This window comes from Vulpes lagopus, chromosome 14 (assembly GCF_018345385.1).
Source record: "Vulpes lagopus strain Blue_001 chromosome 14, ASM1834538v1, whole genome shotgun sequence".
NCBI classification, from domain to species: domain Eukaryota; kingdom Metazoa; phylum Chordata; class Mammalia; order Carnivora; family Canidae; genus Vulpes; species Vulpes lagopus.
The window spans coordinates 13233367-13256635 of NC_054837.1; the positions used below are offsets into that span (position 1 = coordinate 13233367).

Sequence of the window (23269 nt, forward strand, 5' to 3'; positions counted from 1 at the left end):
CTACACTTCCTGGTTACACTTTATAGCTGTGTGACCTCAGGCAAGAGACTGTGTACTCTGAGCCTCATTTTATTAATTTATTCAATGGGGAACACAGTGTTCACTCCTGGGACAGTAGCAAGGATTAATTATTAAGAAATCATTTATTAAGTTTACCACTGGCCAGACCGTTCCGTGAAGACTCTAGACAGGTTACTTTCTTAAAGCATCCCACCAACCTGGGACCCCCATTTTACAGACAAGGAAATAGGGGCGCACACACACACACACACACACACACACAAATGGGTCACTTTCTCAAGTCACACAGCTAAGTGGTGAAGCTGGCATCTGAATCCAGGCAGTGGCTCCAGATCCTGTGCTCTTAAATTGAGCTGAGTTAAGGAGCCTAGGGGGAGGTTGGATATTTGGACTCCAGTGCCTTCCTGCCAGGTGCCATGTTCATATATCAAGTTCTGAGGTCTAACTGGATTGATGTAACCCCCAGACCACGATTCTTGTGGGAAGGACCTAGTATGAATGAATGAATGAGGCTAAGGAAACAAGACATCAGATCAGGGAAGTGAGCAGAACCGAATGAGTGGTCTTGGGTAGTAGCGATTACTTAGAAACTCTTCCCCAGCCTGACCTCAGTTTCCTCACGTGTACAATGAGTGCGCTTCACTAAAGCTGTGAATCCTTTGGATTTTGGAGGTATCAGCTAGCAAAGAGGCAGCCATTAAAGACAGGTAGTCCTGGGTTCAAATCCTAGTTGAGCCACCTATTAGCTACGTCTGTAAAACCCACTAGAGGCCCATATTTCCTGAGCGCTCACTTGTTAAGCCTCTCTTCTAAGCGCTGTGCGCGTATTATTTCCTTGAATCTTTGCAACAATCCAGGGCCATAACCACAGGGCTGTTGCCTGGTACCCAGAGGGCACTCATTTTAAAGAAATAGCTTTTTAGGATTTTCAAATAAAGATTGGAAACATAAAGACCACTGATTCAGTATTAAGGACCTCATTTTGGGACACCTGGGTGGCTCCGTGGCTGAGCATCTGCCTTTGGCTCAGGTCGTGATCCCCGGGTCCTGGGATGGAGTCCGACATCAGGCTCCCCGCCCCCACCCCCACCCCCCGCAGGGAGCCTGCTTCTCCCTCTGCCTGTGTCTCTGCCTCTCAATCTGTGTCTCTCATGAATAAATAAAATCTTAAAAAAAAAAAAAAAGGACCTCATTTTTAGTCCTCGGCGTCTCTTGTCATTTTATGGTTGTGTAGGGCAGCCGGATCAGCGGTGGTGACCTTGCAGGAAGCTGGGACTCGGCCAAATGCGATCTCTAGCCCCGGAAACACCGGTAGCGCTGGCGGGGAATTAGGAGACGGTCCCTAGCACCACGTGAGCGACGCTCGGCCGCTCCCCTCCCCCTCTGCGCCCCCCGCGGGCGCCGCGCTCTCCCCAGACCCGCACTCGTCCGTGCGCAGGGAACTTCCGGTGCGCACCGTGAAACCGAGTGGGGCGGGGCCTCCGCCCAAACCTTGAAGGTGGCCAGCAGCCCCCTTGGTGCCCTTAACAAAGATGGCGGAAGGCGGTCTTTCGGCTGGGCCAATCGGGAAGCAAGCTGGTCGTTGGGTCCCCTGGGAAAGCGCGCGCCACAGGGGACTAGCGGGTGGCTTCTGCGCGTGGACCCCACTTATTGGCGGCTGGGTGAGGCTACTGAGGCACAAATTCTGTCACTCTGAATGAGGGGCAGTGAGGAGCTAAGTGGTGGGCATTGACTTCCATTCCCCGTGCGCTGAACGTTGCTTCTTTATTCATTGGTTAATTTTCCTAACAGAGCGTAGTAAACCAAGGTCGGGACGACCCCTCGTAAGCGGCGGGGCCGGCGCCCGCGCACCCTCAGGCGGCTCCGCTCGGCGCCAGCCCCGCCCCTTGCTCCTCCCTCAGCTTCGCCGGAGCGTCTCCGCACGCGGGCCCCGCGCCTGGCTCTCCCGCGGGCCCGGGCGGCGCCGCCTTCCCGTGTCCGTTTGCAGGGCGTGGCGTGGCGGTACGTGCGGTGGCTCCCCGCAGGGTCCGTGCCCTCCGGTCCCTGGTCGCTGAGCTCCCCCCGGGCCAGCCCTGCTTGTCGCTGGCCGGAGGGGCCCGGGGCCTTCCGGGCGCTCTGTGGCTGCCCCCAGATGCCAGGCCGGCCTTTGGCCCCCTGCCCGGGCAGCCTCCCCGCCAGACCCCAGGAACCCAAAGCACCCGCCGGACGCCTCCCCCAGAGATGGGACCGCCAAAGCCTTGCGGAGGTCAGTCAGGAAGCGGGCTGGCCGGCACCGTGGGAGACCCAGACTGGGGAAGGCCTTCACCGAGATCTGCTGTCTTGATGTCACTCGTCATTTTTGTGGGGGATGCTCAAATGGAGAGTTACTTGATGAGAGGCTGGCGGCCCTGAGACGGGGCGGGGGTTGGAAGCCTCGGCATTCACTCCCACCCTCAGCCTCCCTGGCCCTCCCCGGAGCTGGGATCCCTGGAGGTGATTTCCCTGTGCTTTGTTTGCGTTGAAGGACAGTGGCTGGGTACCAAATGTCTGTCCTGAGAAGCTCTGAGTCACTGACAGTAATTAAAGAGATAGCCAGTGGGTCCCAAGAGTTGCAGAGGCCTCAAGGTGGCTTCCCTGTCTACCCCTGAGTGGGAAGATCTATGCTGAGTCAGGCCATCTCCTGAGACCTGGTGGGAAACGCCAAGAGGTCCTAGCCTCAGAGATAGGAAGTTTACAAGAGCCCTTGACCCCCACCACCATGACTCTAGCAATCTGCTACCTTGCTACTCCTCATTATGATCTAGACTTAACATTTTCATTTGGGAGCAAGTTCCTCCCCTACAGCCGGCTTCCCTGAAGTGTTAGGTCTCAATCTCTCTTCCTTTTGCTAGTTTCTTCCCTGCCGCCACCCCCATCTTCCCCTCCCTTCCCTTCCTGTCTCAGCTGTCACTGGACAGGTGAAGTTGGCACGGCTTATAGGATGGTAGATCCTATCATGGTGCCCAGCCCCGGGGGACTCTTAGTAATTTGAGAGGCACGGAGACCCTCTCCTGCTGCTCTCTCTCTTCCTAATTCTGAAATGAAAGTTTCCCCAAATTCAGCCCAAGGTCTTTCTTGTAGCCCAGCTTTTTTTGGGCATCTGGGTACTGGGAAAATGATGGCTACAGGGACAGAAACTGACAGGGAGACACTGAGGGAGCCAGGTCTGCTGTGAGGAGAGGCATTACTTTGGGGTGACTGCCCCCAGTTGTTTCATCTTCTCTTCTGAGGCTTTGTCTGGAAGCAGGACCTCCACAGTGAAACTGACCTTCTTGGCATGAATGAAGCTGTAGGTGTTGTCAAACCGCAGGACATCTGAGGGGAGGCAGAAAACCAGACATTCAGGCAATTCTGACAAAGGACAGTGATTTTTGTTGACTGAACAAGGCAGTGTGTGGTACATAATGAGGACCAAGGTGGCATAAGCAATTGTCCCTTACCTTCTGAAACTTCAGATCTTTACAGAGAGGGGGGAAAAATACAAGAAAGACTATACTGAGTGCCAGGATGAGTGAGAAAGGCAACCACATCTGTCAGTGGTTGGAAGGGGAGGGCCCTATAGATTGAAATCTATAAAATCACGTAAAAGGCTTTTCAGAGGAGTTAGAGCTCGAACTGGCAAAGCAAAATCAGTAGCTGCAGTAGTTGTCATAATAATAACAGTAATGGTAACGATAGCTCCTTGGGTGTCTCAGCCCTGGATTGGTAATCTATATATACTATTATATTATTGCTCAAAATAACTCCCAAGTTCAGCATTAGTTCTGCTTTAGAGCATATAATAAAAAGGTCACAGTGTTACATGGTGAGGAAGTGATGGTGCTGCAATTTCCCCGTGGCAGCACTGTTGCCTAACTTGGGCCCTGGAGAGACAAGCCCGGAGAAGGTAAAATATACAGAGTTTTGGAACCAGGAATTTATCCCACCAAAAGATAAGTGGCCAAAGATGCGCACCGCATCCTTGTTTGTAATTCTGAAAGATTAGGAAAACTCAAAATGGGCATGAACTTGGCAGAGAAGGCTTTGAAGCCTTGGCCAAGGAACAAAATGCCTTTAATCTACCCCTTTTCTTTTTGAGAAGTTGTTCCCTTTTAGTCAAACAGCCGTTCAAGAGAACAGAGTGTGAGAACAAAAACACTGGCTCTGCCCTTTCCCTGTCCTGGTATTCTCTTTTTCCAGGAAAAAAAAAAAAAATGTATTTAAACCTGAGGTTTAACCTCTCCCCTCTCCTGCCCCTAGATAAAATGCATAGTTTAGATGCTGGGCAGACACACCACCCACACTTTCTTCATGGTGTGAAGTGAGTATTACTCATTGATTTCCTCTCTGCACCAGAGGTCTCTCAGAACCACTAGTTCCAGAGTGGTTGAGCGACTGCCTTTGGCTCAGGGCATGATCCCAGGGTCCTGGGATCGAGTCCCACATCAGGCTTTCTACAGGGAGCCTACTTCTCCCTCTCCCTATGTCTCTGACTCTTTCTGTGTCTCTCATGAATAAAATCTTAAAAAAAAAAAAAAAAGAACCAATAGTCCCTCTGGAAAGAGGGACACTTCCTTACTATCCTGGATGACAGAGTCCCAGCAACCAGGATTAGTCATGCTGGGGGAGAGTTCTGAGCTCCTTGGATCGAGATGGCTCAGCCTTGTATAGTCTGCCCTCAGAAATGAGGAAGGGGCTATTGGAGGCCCAGGCCCCAGGGAAGTGGAGTTCATGAATTGCATGGTTCATTTTGACACTAATCATGTACTGACAGACCTGTAGAGCACCCCTGAGGTCCTCCAGGTTAGGACTTCTCAACCTTTATTGGGGAGCCGACCCCCTTGAGACTCTGATGAAAGCACACCATTTCAGATCACCTGGAGCCCATCATGGACCCTTGGGGGCAGAGTTTCCCAATGGGAAAGGCACCATTCTGAAGAGTGGTGGTACATGGGTGTAATCGCTTCCTCTCATTTATATATGGAAACAAATATGTATTCTAAATTAGCTTCCCTTTATTTCTCCTGACGAGAGATTCTATCACTTTTTAAATTACGTATTTAGGGGGTTGTATTATCCATTAATTTCATTTCAGAATAGTAAATTAGACTCTGTATGTTATAAAAGAGAGGTGTTTGGTCTTTAAACTTTACAGTCACTGCTCTGGGAAGTCTACAAACCCCAGATTAAGACCTGCTTTATGGGGTCCCTGGGTGGCTCAGCCGTTTGGCGCCTGCCTTTGGCCCAGGACGTGATCCTGGAGTCCCGGGATCGAGTCCCACGTTGGGCTCCTTGCATGGAGCCTGCTTCTCCCTCTGCCTGTGTCCCTGCCTCTCTCTCTCTCATGAATAAATAAATAAAATCTTAAAAAAAAAAAAAAAAAAAAAAGACTCCTGCTCTAGAAGGGCCTTGCTGGCCAGTTAGTAGAACATGTGACTCTTAATTTCAGGGTTGTGAGTTCAAGCTCCATATTGGGCATGGAGCCTACTTAAATACAAAATAGGGGCTCCTGGGTGGCTCAACGGTAGAATGTCTGCCTTTGGCTCAGGGCATGATCCCGGGACCCCAGGGTCCTGGGATCGAGTTCTGCATCAGGCTCCCCACAGGGAGCCTGCTTCTCCCTCTGCCCACACGTCTCTGCCTCTCTCTGTTCTCATGAATAAATAGAAATCTTAAAAATAAATAAACACACACAAAAAGACCACCTGCTGTAGCCCACTCTCCTTATTTTAAGGAGAAGGAAAGCAAAAGCTAATTATTTAGAGACACTTGCTCAAAACACTTGCAGAATTGGTTGCACAGCTGGACTCCGAAACCAGGCCTCTTGGAGCCTAGCTGGGCTCTTTTCTCCCCAGCACTGCCTGGCAGTACTGTTGAACCTTTGTCCAGTGTTTTAGGTCTTTTAGACTATATTTTGCACTCCTGGTGGACAAAGTCCAGATCTTTTCTCTGAATCCTCTTCTTTCCTAGTATTATTCTACACTCAGGCTCTCAGGAATTATTAGTTGAGAAAAAAATAAGTAAAATCAATTCAGACTTTGCTTCTCCACCTTACTAGTTAAGTACAGTTGGGCAAGGACCAGAATGGCCTTAGGTGGATCCATGTGCTCTTGCCTTTGGAGGCTGGCACAGAGTTTTAATTTCTCCACGGAGGATTATGTTCCACTCCCGAGAATCGCCTGGTTCTTCAAAGGCGCTGCCCTCCCACAGGTGAGCTTATAACCTAATACTGGGTTCTTTATGGGCTCAGGTCTAACCTGAGCCATGACTCCAGACAACAGCTCATTGTCCTTACACCTGGGGAGGGGACGTGGGTGCTGAGACCTGCCTCTAATCCTCCTTGGAATGGACAAGAAGCAGTTCCCAGTCAAGGCCCCACAGGCAGATAAATGTTCGATCTGGGAATGTATCCAAGAAGAGCTAAAATAAATTTGGGTTTGCAAACCTAAGCCAGATTATGTTGTATTGTTCCTGGGTCCTTTCTTAGGCTGTTATCCTTCAGATAATATAGACAGTAATAGGCCATGCTGGGAAATGGGTTGGGCGCTGCTACTGACTATATGATCTTGGGTAAATTACTCCCCTGGTCTGGGACTCCACTCTACCCCCTGTCACATCAGGGGTAGATCTGATCATCTCTAGGATAGGCTATGGCCTATAGATCTGGACCAGAACTCGAGGATTCCCTCATGTCTTCTGTCTTTTGGTGTGTATGCAAGCTACTTTGTGGGAGAGATAACATCCCTTCTCTATACCTCAGCTTTCCTGTCCACTTAAAAAAAAAAAATCAAGCTTAGGGCACCTGGGTGGCTCAGTCACCTAGGCATCTGCCTTTAGCTCAGGTTATGATCCTGGGGTCCTGGGACTGAGTCCCAAGTCGGGCTCCCTGCTCCATGGGGAGTCTGCTTGTCCCTCTCCCTCTCCCCCTACAATCCTTTCTCTCTCTCTCTCTAATAAAAATATTTTTAAAAATTCAAGGTTATATATCAAATATGCTCTGTGGATAATAGTATCTGGGCTGGTGTGCTAGGCCTTGTTCTTGCTGAAGCATACAGTAATATGCCTTCTCCTCCAAGGACCTGGCTGCTTGCTCACTAACAAGCATACTCCTCCCTGGGGAGCCATACCACAGAGCATCTATAATAAAGGAGTGGTGGAGACCAAAGGTTGCCTGGCATGTGGGGAAGTACACAGCATCTGAAGCTGGGATGATGGTGTGAGACATCCGGGGGCTAGCTCCGATATCTCCTGATGATGCTGCCCTAGAAATGGGGCATAGGGCTTCTCCCATCTCCAGCACCATCTCTAGGATGGTCTTTTTCCCCCACACAGGTCTTGCCCTAATTATTATAATGGTGACTACAGTGTGTTGAGTGCTTGCTGTAAACCAGGCATTATGCTAAGTGCTGTCCATTTAATCATCATGTATCCCCATGAGGTAGAGAATTTGATCCCTATTATAGCAATCATGAAACTCAAGCTCAGAGAGGCTAAGTCACACGCCTAAGGACCAGTCAGTCTCAAATCCAAGTTAGCTTGATGATAAAGCCCTTGCTCTCATCGATTTTCCACACTTGGCCCATTGGCTCTGATGTAAAGAAAACTGGACATTTGAAGGGCTTTTTGTGTGTGTATGTGGTTTTTCTTCTTAAAATGTAGTACATGATCATTGTAAAATAACATAGTTGCAAAACTAGTGTAAGAAGGTAAAACCCTCTAGAAGCTTCCTACCATCCCAGAGATAACCACCATTAGAGTTAGCACAGATTCTACAGAATTCTTTTCAATGTATAAACTTAAAAAAAAAAAAAGTGTGTATATACCATATGCTGTTTCATTCTTTGTTTTTTTAACATGTATCAGACATCTTACATGTCAATTTATTCTCTCAAATGGGTATAATGTATTCCATTGTATGCATGGGCCATAATTCATTTAACAAGATCTTTTTAAGACCATTTGGTTTATTTCCAGTTAAGGCTGCCAGGAACATCCTTGTCTCTATATCTTTGTGTCTTTGTGTAAACATTTCTGTAGGATAAATTTCCAGAAGTAGAATTGCTGAAAGGAAATTTTAATTGATACCCACAAAGTTGAAGGAGGTAAAACACTTTCTTTCTTTCTTTTCTTTTCTTTCTTTCTTTCTTTTTTTTTTTTTGGAATTTAATCTTTAGGTAAAAACACTCAATTCCTCCTGGCTAAACTTCCTGTTCGTGTTCTGTACCTGTTTTTTGATCAAGTTGAAGATAAGTGAGACTCATAGGGTCAGGACTGGGCTTTTCAGCATTCTGCTCACCCTGGGATCCCTGCAGCCACCAAGGCAGGTCTGCCTCTCTGATGTCTGGGGAAGGAGCATTCCCCAGAAATGTCTGGTCACAGTTACAGATCCAGTTAAACTTGGACCAGAGAGCAAGTGTTCTGAAACCTTGTGGTCACCTAGCACCATGACTCACCTCAACCTGGAAATATCAAGTCAGAATCCCACCCTGCTGCTAACCAGGTGGGTCCCCTGCTCATTTCCCCTCCCCAAGCCTAGGTTCCCTCATCTGTGTAAGGAGAGGGTCAATATGATGGAGCCCTATGTCTAGTTCTCACGTCTGAGACCCTAAATCCTTGGAAGAGGGACCTCACAGGCAGACAGCCAGGGCAGGGGCTTTAAGCCGTGAGAGAGGTACTTACAGATGCCAGGATCACTGCAGGTGAGAGTCCCATCCTCAGGAACCAGGTGGGCATTGTACCTCTGGTTGGAAAGCACCTCTGTCATCTCCCCTGCCCGCTGCCGCTCCCCCACCTTGGTCTTCAGGAAAATCCCGAACCCAATGTCCGAACCGTCTGACATGAACTGCCACCTGCAGGGGACATCCTCTCATTCAGGCATGATTGCATCTGTGTGCTGCTCTCGGGGGCGGGGGGTGGGGGGTGTCCTGCCCCCAGGGTGGCTCCTCCCACCCCAGCCCAACCACTGGCACCTATGGCTGAAAGGTGGCCTATCAGGGTCTAGAACACTACCTGAGGACACAGCCAGGAAAGAGGATCTCATACTCCACTTGGTGTGAGGAGCCACGAGAAATCTGCACACTGTGCTCATACTGCTGTTTCACCTGATCTCGCACGTAATACTTCTTGGGAATGTCACCCCCATAGTTGATCTAGAAGCAAAGCACAGAGTGAACTGAAATGTGCATTTGAGCCAGGTTTCCCTGATGAGCCCTCGCCCCTATGGGCTATGCAGGGGACTATGCAGCTCATACCTTGGATTTGCACTTGGGGTTTCCATCGGGATCGGTCATGGTGCCCCCATACTCCACAGGCAGCTGGTCAGGGCTGACATATTTCAGTAAAACCTCCTTCCAGTTTGCTGGCAGCAGAGGGAAGGAAGGAGGAAAAAAGGATCGTCACTAGACAAGATTTCCTCACTGCCCTGTGGTCAACACAAAAGAGGCAGGAAAAACCTGTCTGCCTCAGCACGCAAAATGCAGGCATTGTATGCACATGATGTGCAACACAGCTCCGCAGAGGGTCCAGGAGGAGCCATCACCCAGAGGACTGCCCTTTCCCTGGACTAAGAATCAGGATATCCAGTGTCCTATCTCCATTGCCTCTGGCCAGTTGAGGAACCTTAGGTCAATCCCTTCTTTCTGAGCCTGGTTCCTCCTGCCCCACAGGGCTCCAGTGGGAGGGACGGGAACTAAGTCCTTGAGAAGGTGCTGTTAACTGTTAACTGCCCCCAGAGGAGTCTGAGAGTAAATCATCACCCTCAGGCAGGTGATACAAATATCTGGTATGCGATCAGAGGGCACAAAGAAAAGAGGGAAGGGCATCCCCTGCAGAGGGAACAGCATGTGTAGCAAGCAGGAGGGCCTGAATTGCCCCAATCCGCCCTGGTTAGACCGAATTCCATCCAGGAAGGTCCAAGAATTCCATCCAGGAAGGTCCAACCACGTGTCTCCTCCCCTACTTTTACCTACATGGAATCGTGCTCAATCGTGACTTACTGACTGCGACACTATAGAGAGGCCCCTTAAATGGGTTTCCTTGGCTTTACCCCAGCCACGACTTCACTTCTGCTCTGTTTTTCAGGCTGTCTAGCTGCCAGTGACTCGGCTCCTTTTTCTTTCTTTTTTAAATAACCAAGCCCTTTCCTGACTAGGAGAGTTTGAGTCTAGTGCAACCAGTGCTGAGAACCACTTCACCAACTCCAAATTCCTAAACCACTGTCAGCCAAGTACAATATTTTGATACTGGAAACCTTTTCATGCTGACCCTAGAGACCATAAATAGGCAGCAGCTTCAAGCCATGGGGTAGAACCCAGGTCCTCTGCTGATACTGACTAGAATCCCACAGCGGCTGTCCGGGGTCGCACAGCCTCAGATTTCTAGGGTCCTGAGACCATATAACTCCTAGAACATGGCATCTAAGGTCTTGGGGAGAATTTTTTGTAATCTGTGCTCTTAAGCTCCACTGACCAGCCCAGAGTGAATGTCTTCCCTCCTCTGTTCAAGATCTTCTGAGCCTGAGGCAGGTCTGGTTGAAAGGGCTTCAGGTGTGGGTGGGAAAACAGCCTGCACCTCCTCTGCAGCTCTGCTGCCAGGAAACCCGACCGTCTCATGCTCATGGTGGGTGGTAGCAGCAGCAAAGCCAAAAATCATCAGAGCCTTTTGCTCAGATTTTGTATTTCTTCCCCCAGCTCAGCTGGAAAGTTGGAATAGGGCCAGAGGGGCCCTTCTCATCTTACAGAGAGAGAAACTGAGGCAATAGGAAGCAGAACTCTGTTGCTGCCAGAGTCAGGACCAGAACCCAGAAGTTCTGTACTTTCCAGAATGCTTCACGCCACTCCCAGGGCTCACTAATACACATGGGGAAGATCTCCACTTCTGGTGTGCTGCCTGATGGGGAACATTCAGAAACCTTCAGAATCCCTCTTACCTACCGCCAAGGACGACTCCATAGGTGGCATCAAGCCTGACATGAGTCAGTCCCAATCTACCTTTCTGGCCTTTTCTTCCCACCCATTCCACTAACACTCTGGCAAAAGTCAGCTCCTCTCTATCCCGGCTGGCTTGATTCCTGCACATCTTCCTCGCTGCTTCCCCTCGTGCCTCAATGTCTGCCTGACTCCCCTGCGTATCCAGTCTCTGTCGAGTGAGGCCCTGCCAACCTCATCAATCACTCCTCCTTCTCCCTGGTGGGCTCCTCTTGCTCCACCTGCTCTTGAGCTCAAAGTTCCCAGGGCTCTTTTTTTTTTTTTTTTTTTTTTTTTTTAAGATTTTATCCATTTATTCATGAAAGGCAGAGAAAGAGAGGCAGGGACATAGGCAGAGGGAGAAGCAGGCTCCCTAGGGGAAGCTTAATGGGGGACTCCATCCCAGGACCCTGGGATCACGCCCTGAGCCTAAGGCATATGCTCAACCGCTGAGCCACCCGGCCGTCCCTCGGCTTAATTGATAACTCCCAAATTTCCAAACTGGGGTTCTCTCCTCAGCTTCAGGCCCAAGCATCCCCAACATCTGTAGATCTCACAGACTCCTCAAACTCAGTGTCAAGCTAATTCCTCCAGCTGTGTCCCCAGCTGAACTAATGTCACCAGTGATTATAATACTCAGTCATTCATGCCAGAGACCAGAAAGTCATTCTAGATTTCTCTTCCTCCTTTCCTACACCCAATGCGATCAGGTTCTGCTGTTTTACTTCTTAAGTAAGTCCCAGATCCGGCCTCTCTTTTTTTTAAAATGTTGCTTTGTACTTAGCTCATAACTAGTTCTCTTTTTATTTTTTTTTAAGATTTATTTATTTATTTGACACAGAGACAGCACAAACAGGGGGAGCAGCAGGCAGAGAGAGAGGGAGAAGCAGATCCGTCCCAGAATTCTGGGATCACGACCTGAGCCCAAGGCAGATGCTTAACCATCTGAGCCATCCGGGCTCCTCTATTTCTAACCGCCCCCCCCCCCCCCCCCCCCCCCCCCCCCCCGCCACCCAGCTCAGGCTTGCAACATATCTTGCATGGACTGCGGCCCTGGTATACGCACACTGGTACCTGTCCTTCACAGGCTTGCTGGTCAAATGTGTCTGCATTTAAAGTCTGATCCTGGTACTCCCCTTGCTCAGAACCCTTCTTTGGTTCCCCACAGCCAGTAGAGCTGTGTCCCAGCTTCCCAGCACGGTGCCCTATCTCCCGGGTCCCCTTCAGCTGCACCTCTCCCCACGCCCTACCATGCTTTCTACAACGGCCTGAGCCACAGCACCTAAGGTCTGTGCTCAGTGCTATTCCTTCTGCCCAGCGGCTTCCCGCCTGGCTTCATCTGGCTGCCTCTTACTCATTCCCTAGCACTCAGATGAGGTAGGCATCCCCTAACTGGGGTCAGGAGGGGTGAGTGCCCCTGCTCACTGTTCCCACCCCCTTCTTGATTCCCCGCTTTTACATTTAACGTGCAGTGCTGCTACATGTCTGTTTGTGACTCTCCTTCCCCAAGAGCACTGCCAGGGATGCTGTCTGATTCATCTTTGTCACCTGGTCCAGGGTTGGCACACAGCAGGTGCTCATCAAAGGAAGCCACTCCTAGTTGCCCCTAACTAAAAGCAACCTCTGCTCCTGTGACCTCTGTGGCACTTCCCTCTGCCATTTCTAGTACCTTTTCTAGCTTGTATTGTCACTTTCTCTCTACCGGCTTCTCTCCTGTTAATACTGTAAGCTCCCTGAGGACAAGACTGGTGTTTTGGGTGCCTGGGTGGCTCAGTTAGTTAAGCGTCTGCCTTTGGCTCAGGCCATGATCACAGGGCCCTACGATGGAGCCTGAGTCGGGCTTCTCGCTTAGCTGGGAATCTACTTCTTCCTCTGCCCCTCCCCCTGCTGTTCTCTCTCTCTCTCATATAAATAAATAAAATCTTTTTTAAAAAAAGACAAAAAAAGATTGGTGTTTCATTCATCTTTGCACCTACAGTGCTCAGTACTTTCTTCCAGAGTGTCTGAGAGAAAGAGTGCTTATGAAAACAGAAGGGAAGACCCTAGCCCAGCCCCACTTGCTCCTGGGTCCCACCGCTACCAACCCAACAGAGGAAGCCTTTGCCCTAGACACTTCTAAAGCTATCTCCAATTTGGGTCGTGTACCATCCCATGGCGTTGAGAAGAGTCTGGGCTACTCACCCCCCAGGACCATGATCTTCTTGCGTGTGTCCTCACTCAGGAAGGGTTTGATGAGGTTGTAGGCCACAGGAAACAGCTTGGGGGCTGGAACAGAGACCAAGCGATGTGAGACCAGGAGCAGGGCTCACCCTGTCCCTGACAGTGTCCTCCACAGACCCCTGTGTCAGGTCACAGGTTCCCTAGTGCTGTGGGGCCCACACAGGCAGCCCAGGATGCGAGGCTTGGCATGGCCACCTCTTACTTCCAGCTTCCCTATCTGGACAGCGGGTATAGCCTTACTACGTCACCAGTCCAAGAGGTTCCAAGGAGGTAATAAATCCTAAAAGCTTTGTGAACTGTGAATTGGTCTGCCTACGTCAGGGGTCCTCAGATGCCCTCCTCTGGCTCATCCCATTCTACTCTCCTGAATCTGGCCCAGGAATGCTTTTGGCCCCTCCTTCCCATTTGACTTCATCACAGATAGCTCCCAACCTACCTTTAACAACGAAAAGACGCTTCAGCGTTTCAGGATAGTTCTCCTCAAACATACAGAGAAACTGTGGAAACAAGATCACCGAGTCCAGCAAGCTCAGACCTCTGTACCAGGGAGGCAGGCCCTGCCTTCTGCAGGCTAGACTTGGCCCCCGTGGCCTCACCCACAGGGCATCCCAGCAGGGTGGCCTACACCCACTTTCTTTCCTCTCCCCACCCCTCCTCCCAGCCCCACCCCTCACCTCCCCATAGGCCTCCACTGCTGGCTTCCAGAGATGCTTGAGGCCAAGCCCCTCGCAGTCATAAATCAGGGTGACGGTCTCCACCTTCTTCCCCATCTGCAAGGGGCAGAGGGGCAGAAAGTCACATCAGGCTGCCGCACTACAGAAACCTACTCCAGTTCAGGGCAAGAAGCTGATTTGCTTGTGTGCTGAAATGGCAACCATATCTGGGCGGGGCCATACTAGGGTTTTCCGAATTGAGATAATCACCCCCAGGCCAAAACTGTAGACTAGGCTCGGCACTCTTCCTGCCTAAGTGTCCCTGTTCTTATCCAGTAAACAACTGGGTGGATCTAGATTATATCTGAGGTCCCTCCTGTTCTGCAGTTTGGCCTGATGGCCTGCCTCTTCCTCTGGGCACAGCACCTGGTAGCGCCCAGTCCATGGGGCCTCATGTGACCACTTATCTGGCACACAGGCACAGAAACTCTCAGTCCAACCTAGTCCTCAAGGGTGCCCATCTAGCGCTTCTCTGCATCCGTAGCCTGCAGGGTCTCTGGACACATTAGGCTTTCAGTGCAAGTTTGTGAATGACAGTGTTGAGATGTTTCCAGATATATGACATCATTTCACTGCATCCTTACACTAGCTAGAGAGGAAGGCAGGAAGGAAGATCGGGGTGGCTCCAGCTCTCTCCCTTTAGCCTTTTTCTCAGAGAGGGAATCACCTGTCCTTATCTTTTTTTGAATGCAGCGTTAGAGAAGCACAGACTGAGCTCATCTACACCAACAGAACCCAATACTATGACAAAGATTTTACAGATGCTCAGATGAATGAGAAAAGCAATATAATGTAATATGTTATCTATGAAAGTAAATGTCTTTGATTGAAAGGACTTCCCTTTATTCTGAGACTATGCCATTCTTATAGTTTTGGGGGTTAATTATAGCAACAGTAGCCGGTAAATTTCCTTTTAAGCCCTGGAAAAAAATAGAAATGTGGCAACACGGGTCAGTCCCTAAAACATTGAGATTTCACTTGTCCGTGAAATCCAAACCTCTGGGCCTCAGCCCTGAAGTTATGCGTAAATCCCTGTGTGATATGCCTGCTTCTGCTTGAACACTTCACAGTGATGAACTCGTTTTCAACCGAGCTAAGCCCACTCGCCTTTTCGGTCTGGCGGGCACACTCCTGCAGGAGCTGCTCACAGTCCCGCATCTTGGTCTTGAGCAAGTCCTGTTTGGTGGCTGAGAGGAGTAGACCCTTGGCATCCAGAGGTCCAATGATGTCGTACCAGATGGGGCAGCCGTCCAGGTCATAGCCACACATGCCCCCTGACAGATAATGTTGGACCACCTGGGCAAAGACATAGAAGGGGCATCTGGTCAGCAGGTCAGGGGAGGCCATGCCTTCCCTGTATCCCAGGACCTTTCTATGGGTTCATCAGGCTCTCCTTCCACAGCCTTTCCCCCTGGATGGCAATGGATACCCACTCTGGAACCCTTAGGGCTCACTTGGCATGGTCAGACCTCTCCTCTGAGGGTCCCAGTCTGACAGACTCGCGATACAGATTGTAGGTGTGATGGACCTAACTGACATAGTGGGTGGGGTAAGATCATCTGTCCTCACCTCTGGAGGCTGCCAGCTTGTGATGTGGTCAATGTCCTTTTGCTTTCGGAACTCCACGTGCTGCAAACATACAGTCAGGACTTTAAAAAAGCTGGGATGGAGGAACCTCTTATAGGCATCCAACAATAGGTAACACCGTGCCCCAGGTATGTCACAAGAAGGCAAGTGGCAGGACTGGAGAAGAAGGCACTGCCTGTTTTTGAAGTCTGTGCAGAATGGACTGTAATTCTTAGCTGGCCCAGAACTATGAAAGCTCTGTGTTACCAGGGAAGGGAATGTACTTTGTCCCAAAGGGATAAGGCAACAGTGGTCAGCTAATACTCAGATATGCCACACGAGCCAGAGGCTGTGATCGAGTGGGCAGAGTGGGCAAAGGAAGTCCAAGCCCAGTGTGATTCTGATGGGTGGGAACCGAGGCAGGCAACAGTAGGATATGGAGCCAAATGGATCTCACCTTTCTGAGCATGGCCTCGGACTTCTGCAGGTCGAAGTTTCTTGCTGTAACAGGGAAATGTGGTCAGGGTTAGACCAGCGGCCTGGGCATCTAAGGTAAGAGAGATTTCTCTATTCCTGTGCTTGGGGCTGACTCCTCCCCAACTTCACCCCCAGCTGACTCCTAAATCACTCCACCATGCAGAAGCTTATTAGGAAGACCTTCTCTAGGGGTTTCTGGAACACCACTATCCCGAAAGAGCAGGTCAAGGATCAGGGCAGGTGGGTGCAGCCTGTAACTTCAGAATCAAAAGAATTTTACCCTAGTGGATACAACAGGTGAAAGATCTCATCTCCTCTCAAGGAAAGTGAACCCTGGACCCCTTTATCAATCAGCCTTCCCCCTTTGCACAAAGTTAATCTCCTTCACGGTCTAATATCCAGTTCTGAGAACTTGACCTACAGTTCAAAGATGAACACAGCTGCCCCATAATCTGGGACAGATCTAGTAGAACATCCCCTGAGGACAGAAGGGTTGATGAGCCTCCAGTCAACGTTGCCATATCTGCCAAGGACCTACACAGACCCTCATGGGACACAGAGGGCCCTCCTCCCAGGGTTCCTGGAAAGCTTCAGAATTAAAGTTCACCTAGGCCAACTCTTCATCTGATGCTCCAGTCCCCAAGTCATCCTGCTCAAGCTTGAACACAAAGACCTCACTGCCCTCCAAAACCACCTGCTTCCAGATAATCCAAGCTGCTATTTGCACTCAGCGCTCATTGTTATGCTAAGCGGAGATCCACTGCAGGAGGCAATCAGAAAGTAGGATCCCTTCCTCAGCCACATGACACGCTTTCCAATACTGGTGAATTCTGGGCTGCCACCTGCGTCCCCTCGGCTGTCAGGTTGCCCATCCATAGATCCCTTCTTGGACCATTCCTCACAGCCTGGTTTCAAGTCCATCCACAGAACTTCCCTTTGGATGGTTTCCAGTCTGCCAGTGTCCTACTTAAAGCGGGCTGCCCAGAACTGAGCACAGCACCAGGTGTTGCCTACCCTTCTCCAATAAAGCCTAAGAACTTTCTTGGCAACAGTCATACCCTTAACTCAGATGGAGCTTATAGTCAACTGACCCTCCCAAATCCTTTTCAGCTGTGCTGCAGCTAAGGCTCCATCCCATATGTTGTGAAGCGGTTTTCTGGATACATCCCTATCAGATTTCATCTTGTTACCGTTGGCTCACTCCATTTCATCCTTTAGGGAGTTTCTGAGATCCAGATTCTGATCAATTTTTGCCAACTGACCTATGAACTGTCCCTCCCAGCCCTCTGTCCTCTGGATCTGACTGACATCTAGATCTGCTGACAGCCCTGGAACCTGGGCCAGACAGGCTGCCCTCTGGACTGTCACCGGTCCCTTAATCACTGATCTCTGGGAGTGGCCAAGCATATTCCCTGACTCTGCTATCATGAAATCCACTCCACTGTCCTGCACCCGAAGAGGGCATCAAGAGATTTGACCAATGCCACACCCGTCATCGGTGCCACACACACACATTTGTAGAACTTGATGGCCTTTACTGTTAAGAAGTTTCTTCCCATGGCCACATTTCATGCACCATCATGGCAGCAAGGGGGAGCTTTAGGAGGAATATAATCTGGGTTTGCATCTCAGCCATTCCCCTTTCTCCCAGTGTGACTTTGAGATACTGCACATCTCCAACTGAATCATCAATGATCTAGAAACATATGAAAGATGCAAAGCAACATACTATCATGATGGGGGAACCCAGTTGGTTTGTGAGAGTGGGAATCCTCCATAGGAACAGAAGTGGTGGTGAAGTGTGTGTGACCCGTTATCTCCGGACAGCTCTCTATTTAGCCCGTATCTGCCAGCACCCCAACACCCAGGATCTTCTCTGAGGGCGCTCCCGGAGTTGTCACTTGGCCGTGGCAGCACCCTGCATGGTGCCTCCCAGTGCCTGCTGAGTCAGGCCTCTCCAGGGTTCCTGTGCCTTGGTCTGGGGCAGATCAAAGCATGGCTTAGGGCACTGCCAGAGAACATGACCCAGGAGCAGCTATCCTGGGTTCTTATTTGATCACTTTTGAATCCTGAAGAAGGAGGAGACTCAGACCTGCTTTGCCCCCTTCCTCCCCGACACGTACAGTTTCTACCATCTTCTTGTTTTCATCAGGCCATCTGATCCTCCTTGCTGGGAAGCCCAGAGCTCAGCCCCAGTCAGGGGGAAGCAGCACAGACTAGTATGCCAGCTATCAGGGCCAGGAGGCCCACAGAAAACTAAACCCATGTGAGGGGAAGGGGCCAAGAGTGGAAGCCTGAACTAACACCTAGGTTAGAGAAAGACATTCTGCTAGCATGCACTTTGAAAAGGTTTCCTTTAGAATCAAAGGCAGAGAGGGAAAAGGTTTCCTTAAAAAAAAAAAAAAAGGCAACAAAAACCCTAATTGAAATTCACAGTAGAGTCTGACCAGGCCTGAGCTCCTGCCTGGGAAATGTAAGGCACAAATAAAGTGCCCAGGAGACATTTCCTCTGTCTGAAGAGGCAGAGCGTGGCTTCAGGGGGCAGCTGTGGCTTCCTGGAGAGAACATTGGCCTGAAAGCCTGAGGCCCCTGGTTGCTGCCCTGATTCTGCTTCTCATTAGCTGTGTGCCTTCAGGTACGTGCCTTCCCCGCTCTGGGCCTCCGCTGGCAAGGCCTCCCACTGGCCATCCATCTGGCAAAGGAGGATGACTATACTCTTCGATATCCTTTTTTTTTTTTTAATATTTTATTTATTTATGTGACAGAGAGAGAGAGAGAGAGAGAGAGAGAGAGAGAGAGAACATGAACAAACAGAGCAGCAGGCAGAGGGAGGGGGAGAAGCGGGCTCCCTGATGAGCAGAGAGCCCGCCTCGGGGCTCGATCCCAAGACCCCAGGATCAGCACCAGAGCCAAAGGCAGACGCCTAACAGACCAAGCCACCCATGTGCCCCACTCTTCGATATTCTTGTATGCAAAGAGAGGGGTTATCTCAGGACTGGGGAGTTGGGAATGCCTGGGAAACCAACCACCAGGAGCCCAGGCAGCCTCCTCTCAGATAAAAGAGCTGCGTTATTATTCAGCTCTCTGAAACCACTCGTCTCTACCTAACAGCAGCTCGGTGGTGTGTTTGATCATCTTGCATCTGGCTCTTTAAGGCAGCACAGCCTTCCCACGTTGCCTACCCACCCACTTCTAGCTATAGTCCTTCAGCAAATGCTAGACCAAAATATCCTCCAGCGCTGGACCCGACTTCACTGCGCCCCCGTGCTGCCCCTCCACCCAACCTGAGTGGGCTCGGTGGGGGGTGATCACAGCATTTTGGGGGAAAGGGTCAAGTGGTACTTTCAGAGACACAAGGGGCCCCATGTGGCTTTCCTGGCTGCACCACCCCTAGGATGCCTACCAGTAGGTCCCCAGAGTGTGGCAGCTCCACTTCTGGCCAGAAAAGAAATATACATCTCTTCACCTGTCCCAAGACCCCTGGGTTAAATATGTGTGTGTCTATGTCTATAAATAAACAATCGGGCGTGGCATACACTTTAGTGTTGGGGGCCGTGAGTCTATATCACAACTGAATCTCTGCTAGCCTAACACAGTGGAATTTTCTCTATTATTTCAATGGCCAGGGATAAAGTTTTTATAAAGAAAAAAAGAAGTGTCACAGGAATCAGAGAGGGTGGCACATGAGAGCAGAAGAGAAAAAAAAAAAAAAAGGAGAGATCTCAAGAGTTGGGGCATGGGGTTGAGTTGTACTCTGATGCTCCGAGAAAGCCATGCATTTCATTACCACATGCAGAGTTCCATCCTGTTACATCTTGCAACAGGCAGGGCAGCCTGTCTGGTCCTATTCTACCAAAGAGGAACCTAAAACAGATGTGTGCACCTAGCCCACATGCTATCATCTGGCCAGGGCAGAGCTAGACCTAGAACTCAGGGCTCTGGAACCCGGTAGGGGCTCGAGGGTAGTCTTGTCTACCTAAGTTAGGCACTCTGCCCCTCCTGCAAGCTAAACTCTGCCCTAAACTGCTGGCCTGCCATCCCAAAAGGCCACAGAGGGGGATCAGCCTCTCCCAAGGGCCTGCACTCTGCTTCTAAACTTGGCTCTGTCTCAGGCTTCCCACATGGCCGGGTCTTCCTAGGCTTCTCCTCAATCCACTTCCCCAAAGTCCATCAGCAGAGTGGATTTATGGAATGGGTGGAAAGTGCACTGGGCTGGGAGTCAGCCCACCAGCTCTAGACTTCTCTCTGCCTGTAGCTCAAACGCTGTGTGACTTGGAACAAGTTACTTCACCTCTCTGAGCCTCAGTGTCATTATCTACTCAATAGGAGGGTCAAGGTTACGTAATGGCCAAGGGCCCTTTTGGCTCTAAAGGTTGAATTCTCCAGATTTGCAGATTGCCAGGGGCAAGGTTCCCAGAGGGTGCCATTCTGCTACTCAGAACAAGCCCCTGCCCCAGCCTCCCGCAGCCCCTCTTCCCTCACCTCGGAGCCAACGCAGGAGAAAATAGTCATCTGGATTCGGCAGGGTGGGCAGCACATCCTGGACATTCTCCCGAAACTGTAGGGAGAGGTAGTAGGGTGAGTGGCAGGTCCCACCCTGACCACCCGCTGCCCAGGACTCTCCATAGGGACTGTGCTGGACCCCTCTACAGCATGGGTCAACTCTGCAGACACCGGCTGAGCACGTAGGCTCCATGGTGCACTCTTTGCCTCAGTGGATAGCAAGGAGGAGGCGGGAAGGGAGTAACACTCTACCCCTGCCTGGCTGTGTGCACTTCCACACTCCCTAGTGTGGCAGTGGGCATATGTGTTCCCAGCTAACTGTGATAGTAGACACTCTGGGACATGCCACAGTAAAAGCTGTTTGCCAAGCATTCCCTGTGTGCCCAGCACTGAACTTGGCACTTATCTTCTTCATGCTTCACTCAGAATCTCTAGACGTCTTACTGTCCCCATTTTACAGATGAAGAAATTAGAGCTCAGAGAGGCTAAGTAACATGCCCAAGGTTGAGCAACTAGTAATCGGAGGAGCAGGGATGCAAACCCCAGTCGGAGGCCAGAGCGTGCACTCTTTCCACTGTAGTCTTCTGCCCCTTAGTCATGGACTGGGGAGCACTGTGCTGGGGAGTAGAGGGAAGGAAGAGTTGGATTGTGACTGGCCCAGGAAGACAGTGGGTTCATGACGACTTCAAAAAAGACACTTGCCAGAAACCAAAACAGGTGCCAAAAAAACATTTGCTTGGGCTTGAAGGACTTCAAAGGTAGCAGGAGGGAGGAGGGCCATCCAGGTGGAGGGAACAGTTCCAACAGGAAGCCACGAAGGGGGAAAGTGCAGGGAGTGCCAAACAAGAGATATGGACAGTGACCCTGAGGGATGGCCACATCTACCTCTAACTGCTCACTACCCTGTGGGTGAGCACCCCCCCCAATGCTGTCCCCATGCCTCTTGCTCCCAGTCACTCACCCTTCTCTAGTCAATGACCTACAGGACAACCACGGAGGGGACCAATGAGGACCTGCCACTTCTGCCCCTTGCCTAGGTCAGCAAGGGACTCAGAACATCCAGCCCCATCCCCCAAACAGTGCCCAGACTTCCAGGGAAACTGGTCCTCCAGGGCCCACCCCTCACCAAGGACCCCACCCAGCCTCTGGTCTCTAGTTTAATCACCACCTAATCTCTCCTCTGCCTGACTTCCCCTGCAGGTCAGCAGTAAAACCTGAAACCTCCCTATCCAGCCTCCCTGGGATGGGGGAGGCCCAGCCTGGGGCAAAGCTTTCACAGGGTTGGTGCCTCAGCCCCAGAGCCGACACATGTCCCCAACATCCACCCCACCCCACCCCCCCAGCTCCAAGCAACAGAGAGCTGCTTGGCTGTGGGCATCCAAACCTTGAGACCAGACCCCATCAATTCTGGGTTCAAGGACAGCCAACCTCCCATCTCCTCAAGGGCAACAAAGAGTAGAGTCAGTTGGTGGAGAACGGATCCAGCCTCCAAACTGTTGCCCCCTCCCCTGCTCAGGCACTGGGGCAAAGCCAGGGTTACTCCCTAGCCTTCTGAAGAGCATCTGCCTGAGTTCCCGGCCAGGGAGGGGCCTGGACCACAGGGACAGAGGAGGGCCCATCTGAGCTCAAACTAACCTCAACCCAGTAAGTCACCCATGGGATCCCAGGCTTCACACAGAAGGGTGCTCCCTTCAACATCGTGGGGTCCAACCCCTCATTTCATTTCCTCAAGGGGCACACAGTGAAGGACGGGTTTGCCCAAGGTCGCAGACAGACTTGGTGCCCCAGCAGGGGCTCTCCAAGTATCCTACGGAGATGTCAGGGCCCTGTTGGCGGTGCCACTGCCCCCGCAAGAGGAAAACCTCCCGGAAATGGGAGGAAACCTGGGGCCCTACCCCTGCCCCTGCCCCGGGGGGCCCCCGCTGCCAGGCTCCGGAATGAATATTGCCTTTGTGCCCTGGCTGCCTCCGAGGGCTCCCAAGCAACCACTTCTCCCCAGGTGGCACCGCCAAGGGCTCACTCGGGGCGGAGGCTGGGGTGGCCAAACTTCCCCGGGGCCTCCTCGGCGGGCCGGGAGGGAGGGGCGCGCCGCGGGGCGAGGGGCGCGAGACGCCAGGTGCCACCGGCCGTGACTCCCTCCGTCGCCCGCCCCCGGTCGGCCCCTTCCCGGCTCCCGGCCGCCGGCGGGCGAGGCCCCGGCCCGGGGGGGGGGGGGGCGGGGGGGCCGGGATCAGGGCTCACCTTGGCCAGTGCCTCCTTCTGCCTGGGGCTCAGATCGCCGACTCTGCCGCTCATCGTGGCTCGGGCTCGGGGCGCGGCGGTTGCGGAGCTGATGGAGCACGGGCTCGTTCTCCGCCGCGGGAGTAAAGTCCCAGCCTTTGGCCCGGGCCGCGGGGCTGGCAGCCAAGCCCCGCCTCTTAAAGGATCCCGAGGGGTGGAGTGCGGAGGGATGCTCGGGGCTCGCAAGCCTCCGGCGGGTCCGGGGTGTGCTCCTGCGGCGGAGACCCCGGCAGGAGGCGAGCAGGGGTGCCCACCCGGGGCCGAGGCCAGTGGACATTAAAAAGATCAGCAAATCTGGGTTCTAGTCTCAAATGTATCTTTAGCTCGCCTTGTGACCTTGGATGAGACACCTGGGCTCCCTGGGCCTCAGTTTCCCACCTAGATGCTATCTAATGAGCTCTCCTTTGATCAGGTCCTGTAGTGCAGAACCTCACTCCCCAAGGCGGAAGAGAGCTTGCCTCCAGCCCCTGCGGGGGGGCCAGATCCTGAAGCCTACCCACTGCCTTGCCATGAACTGTGGTATTGGCC

At 51.6% G+C, this 23269-nt stretch overlaps 1 protein-coding gene across 2 annotated transcripts; it reads right to left on the minus strand.

Annotated features, from left to right (window-relative positions):
* Positions 1-1766: 1766 nt before the first annotated feature.
* SEC14L2 (SEC14 like lipid binding 2) lies at positions 1767-22857 on the minus strand. Of its 2 annotated transcripts, XM_041728806.1 has the most exons (12): positions 22703-22857; positions 20441-20516; positions 15939-15982; positions 15485-15544; positions 15023-15211; positions 13877-13972; positions 13639-13699; positions 13164-13247; positions 9270-9376; positions 9028-9167; positions 8698-8867; positions 1767-3354 (listed from the first exon to the last, which is right to left on the minus strand). In XM_041728806.1, the coding sequence occupies exons 1-12, from the start codon at positions 22754-22756 to the stop codon at positions 3224-3226; spliced, it is 1212 nt and encodes a 403-aa protein (XP_041584740.1). In that variant the 5' UTR covers positions 22757-22857; the 3' UTR covers positions 1767-3223. The 2 variants fall into 2 exon arrangements, with proteins under 2 accessions (XP_041584740.1, XP_041584739.1); XM_041728805.1 differs by lacking the exon at positions 20441-20516 and having other exon boundaries at positions 22703-22829.
* Between the last annotated feature and the right edge of the window lie 412 nt (positions 22858-23269).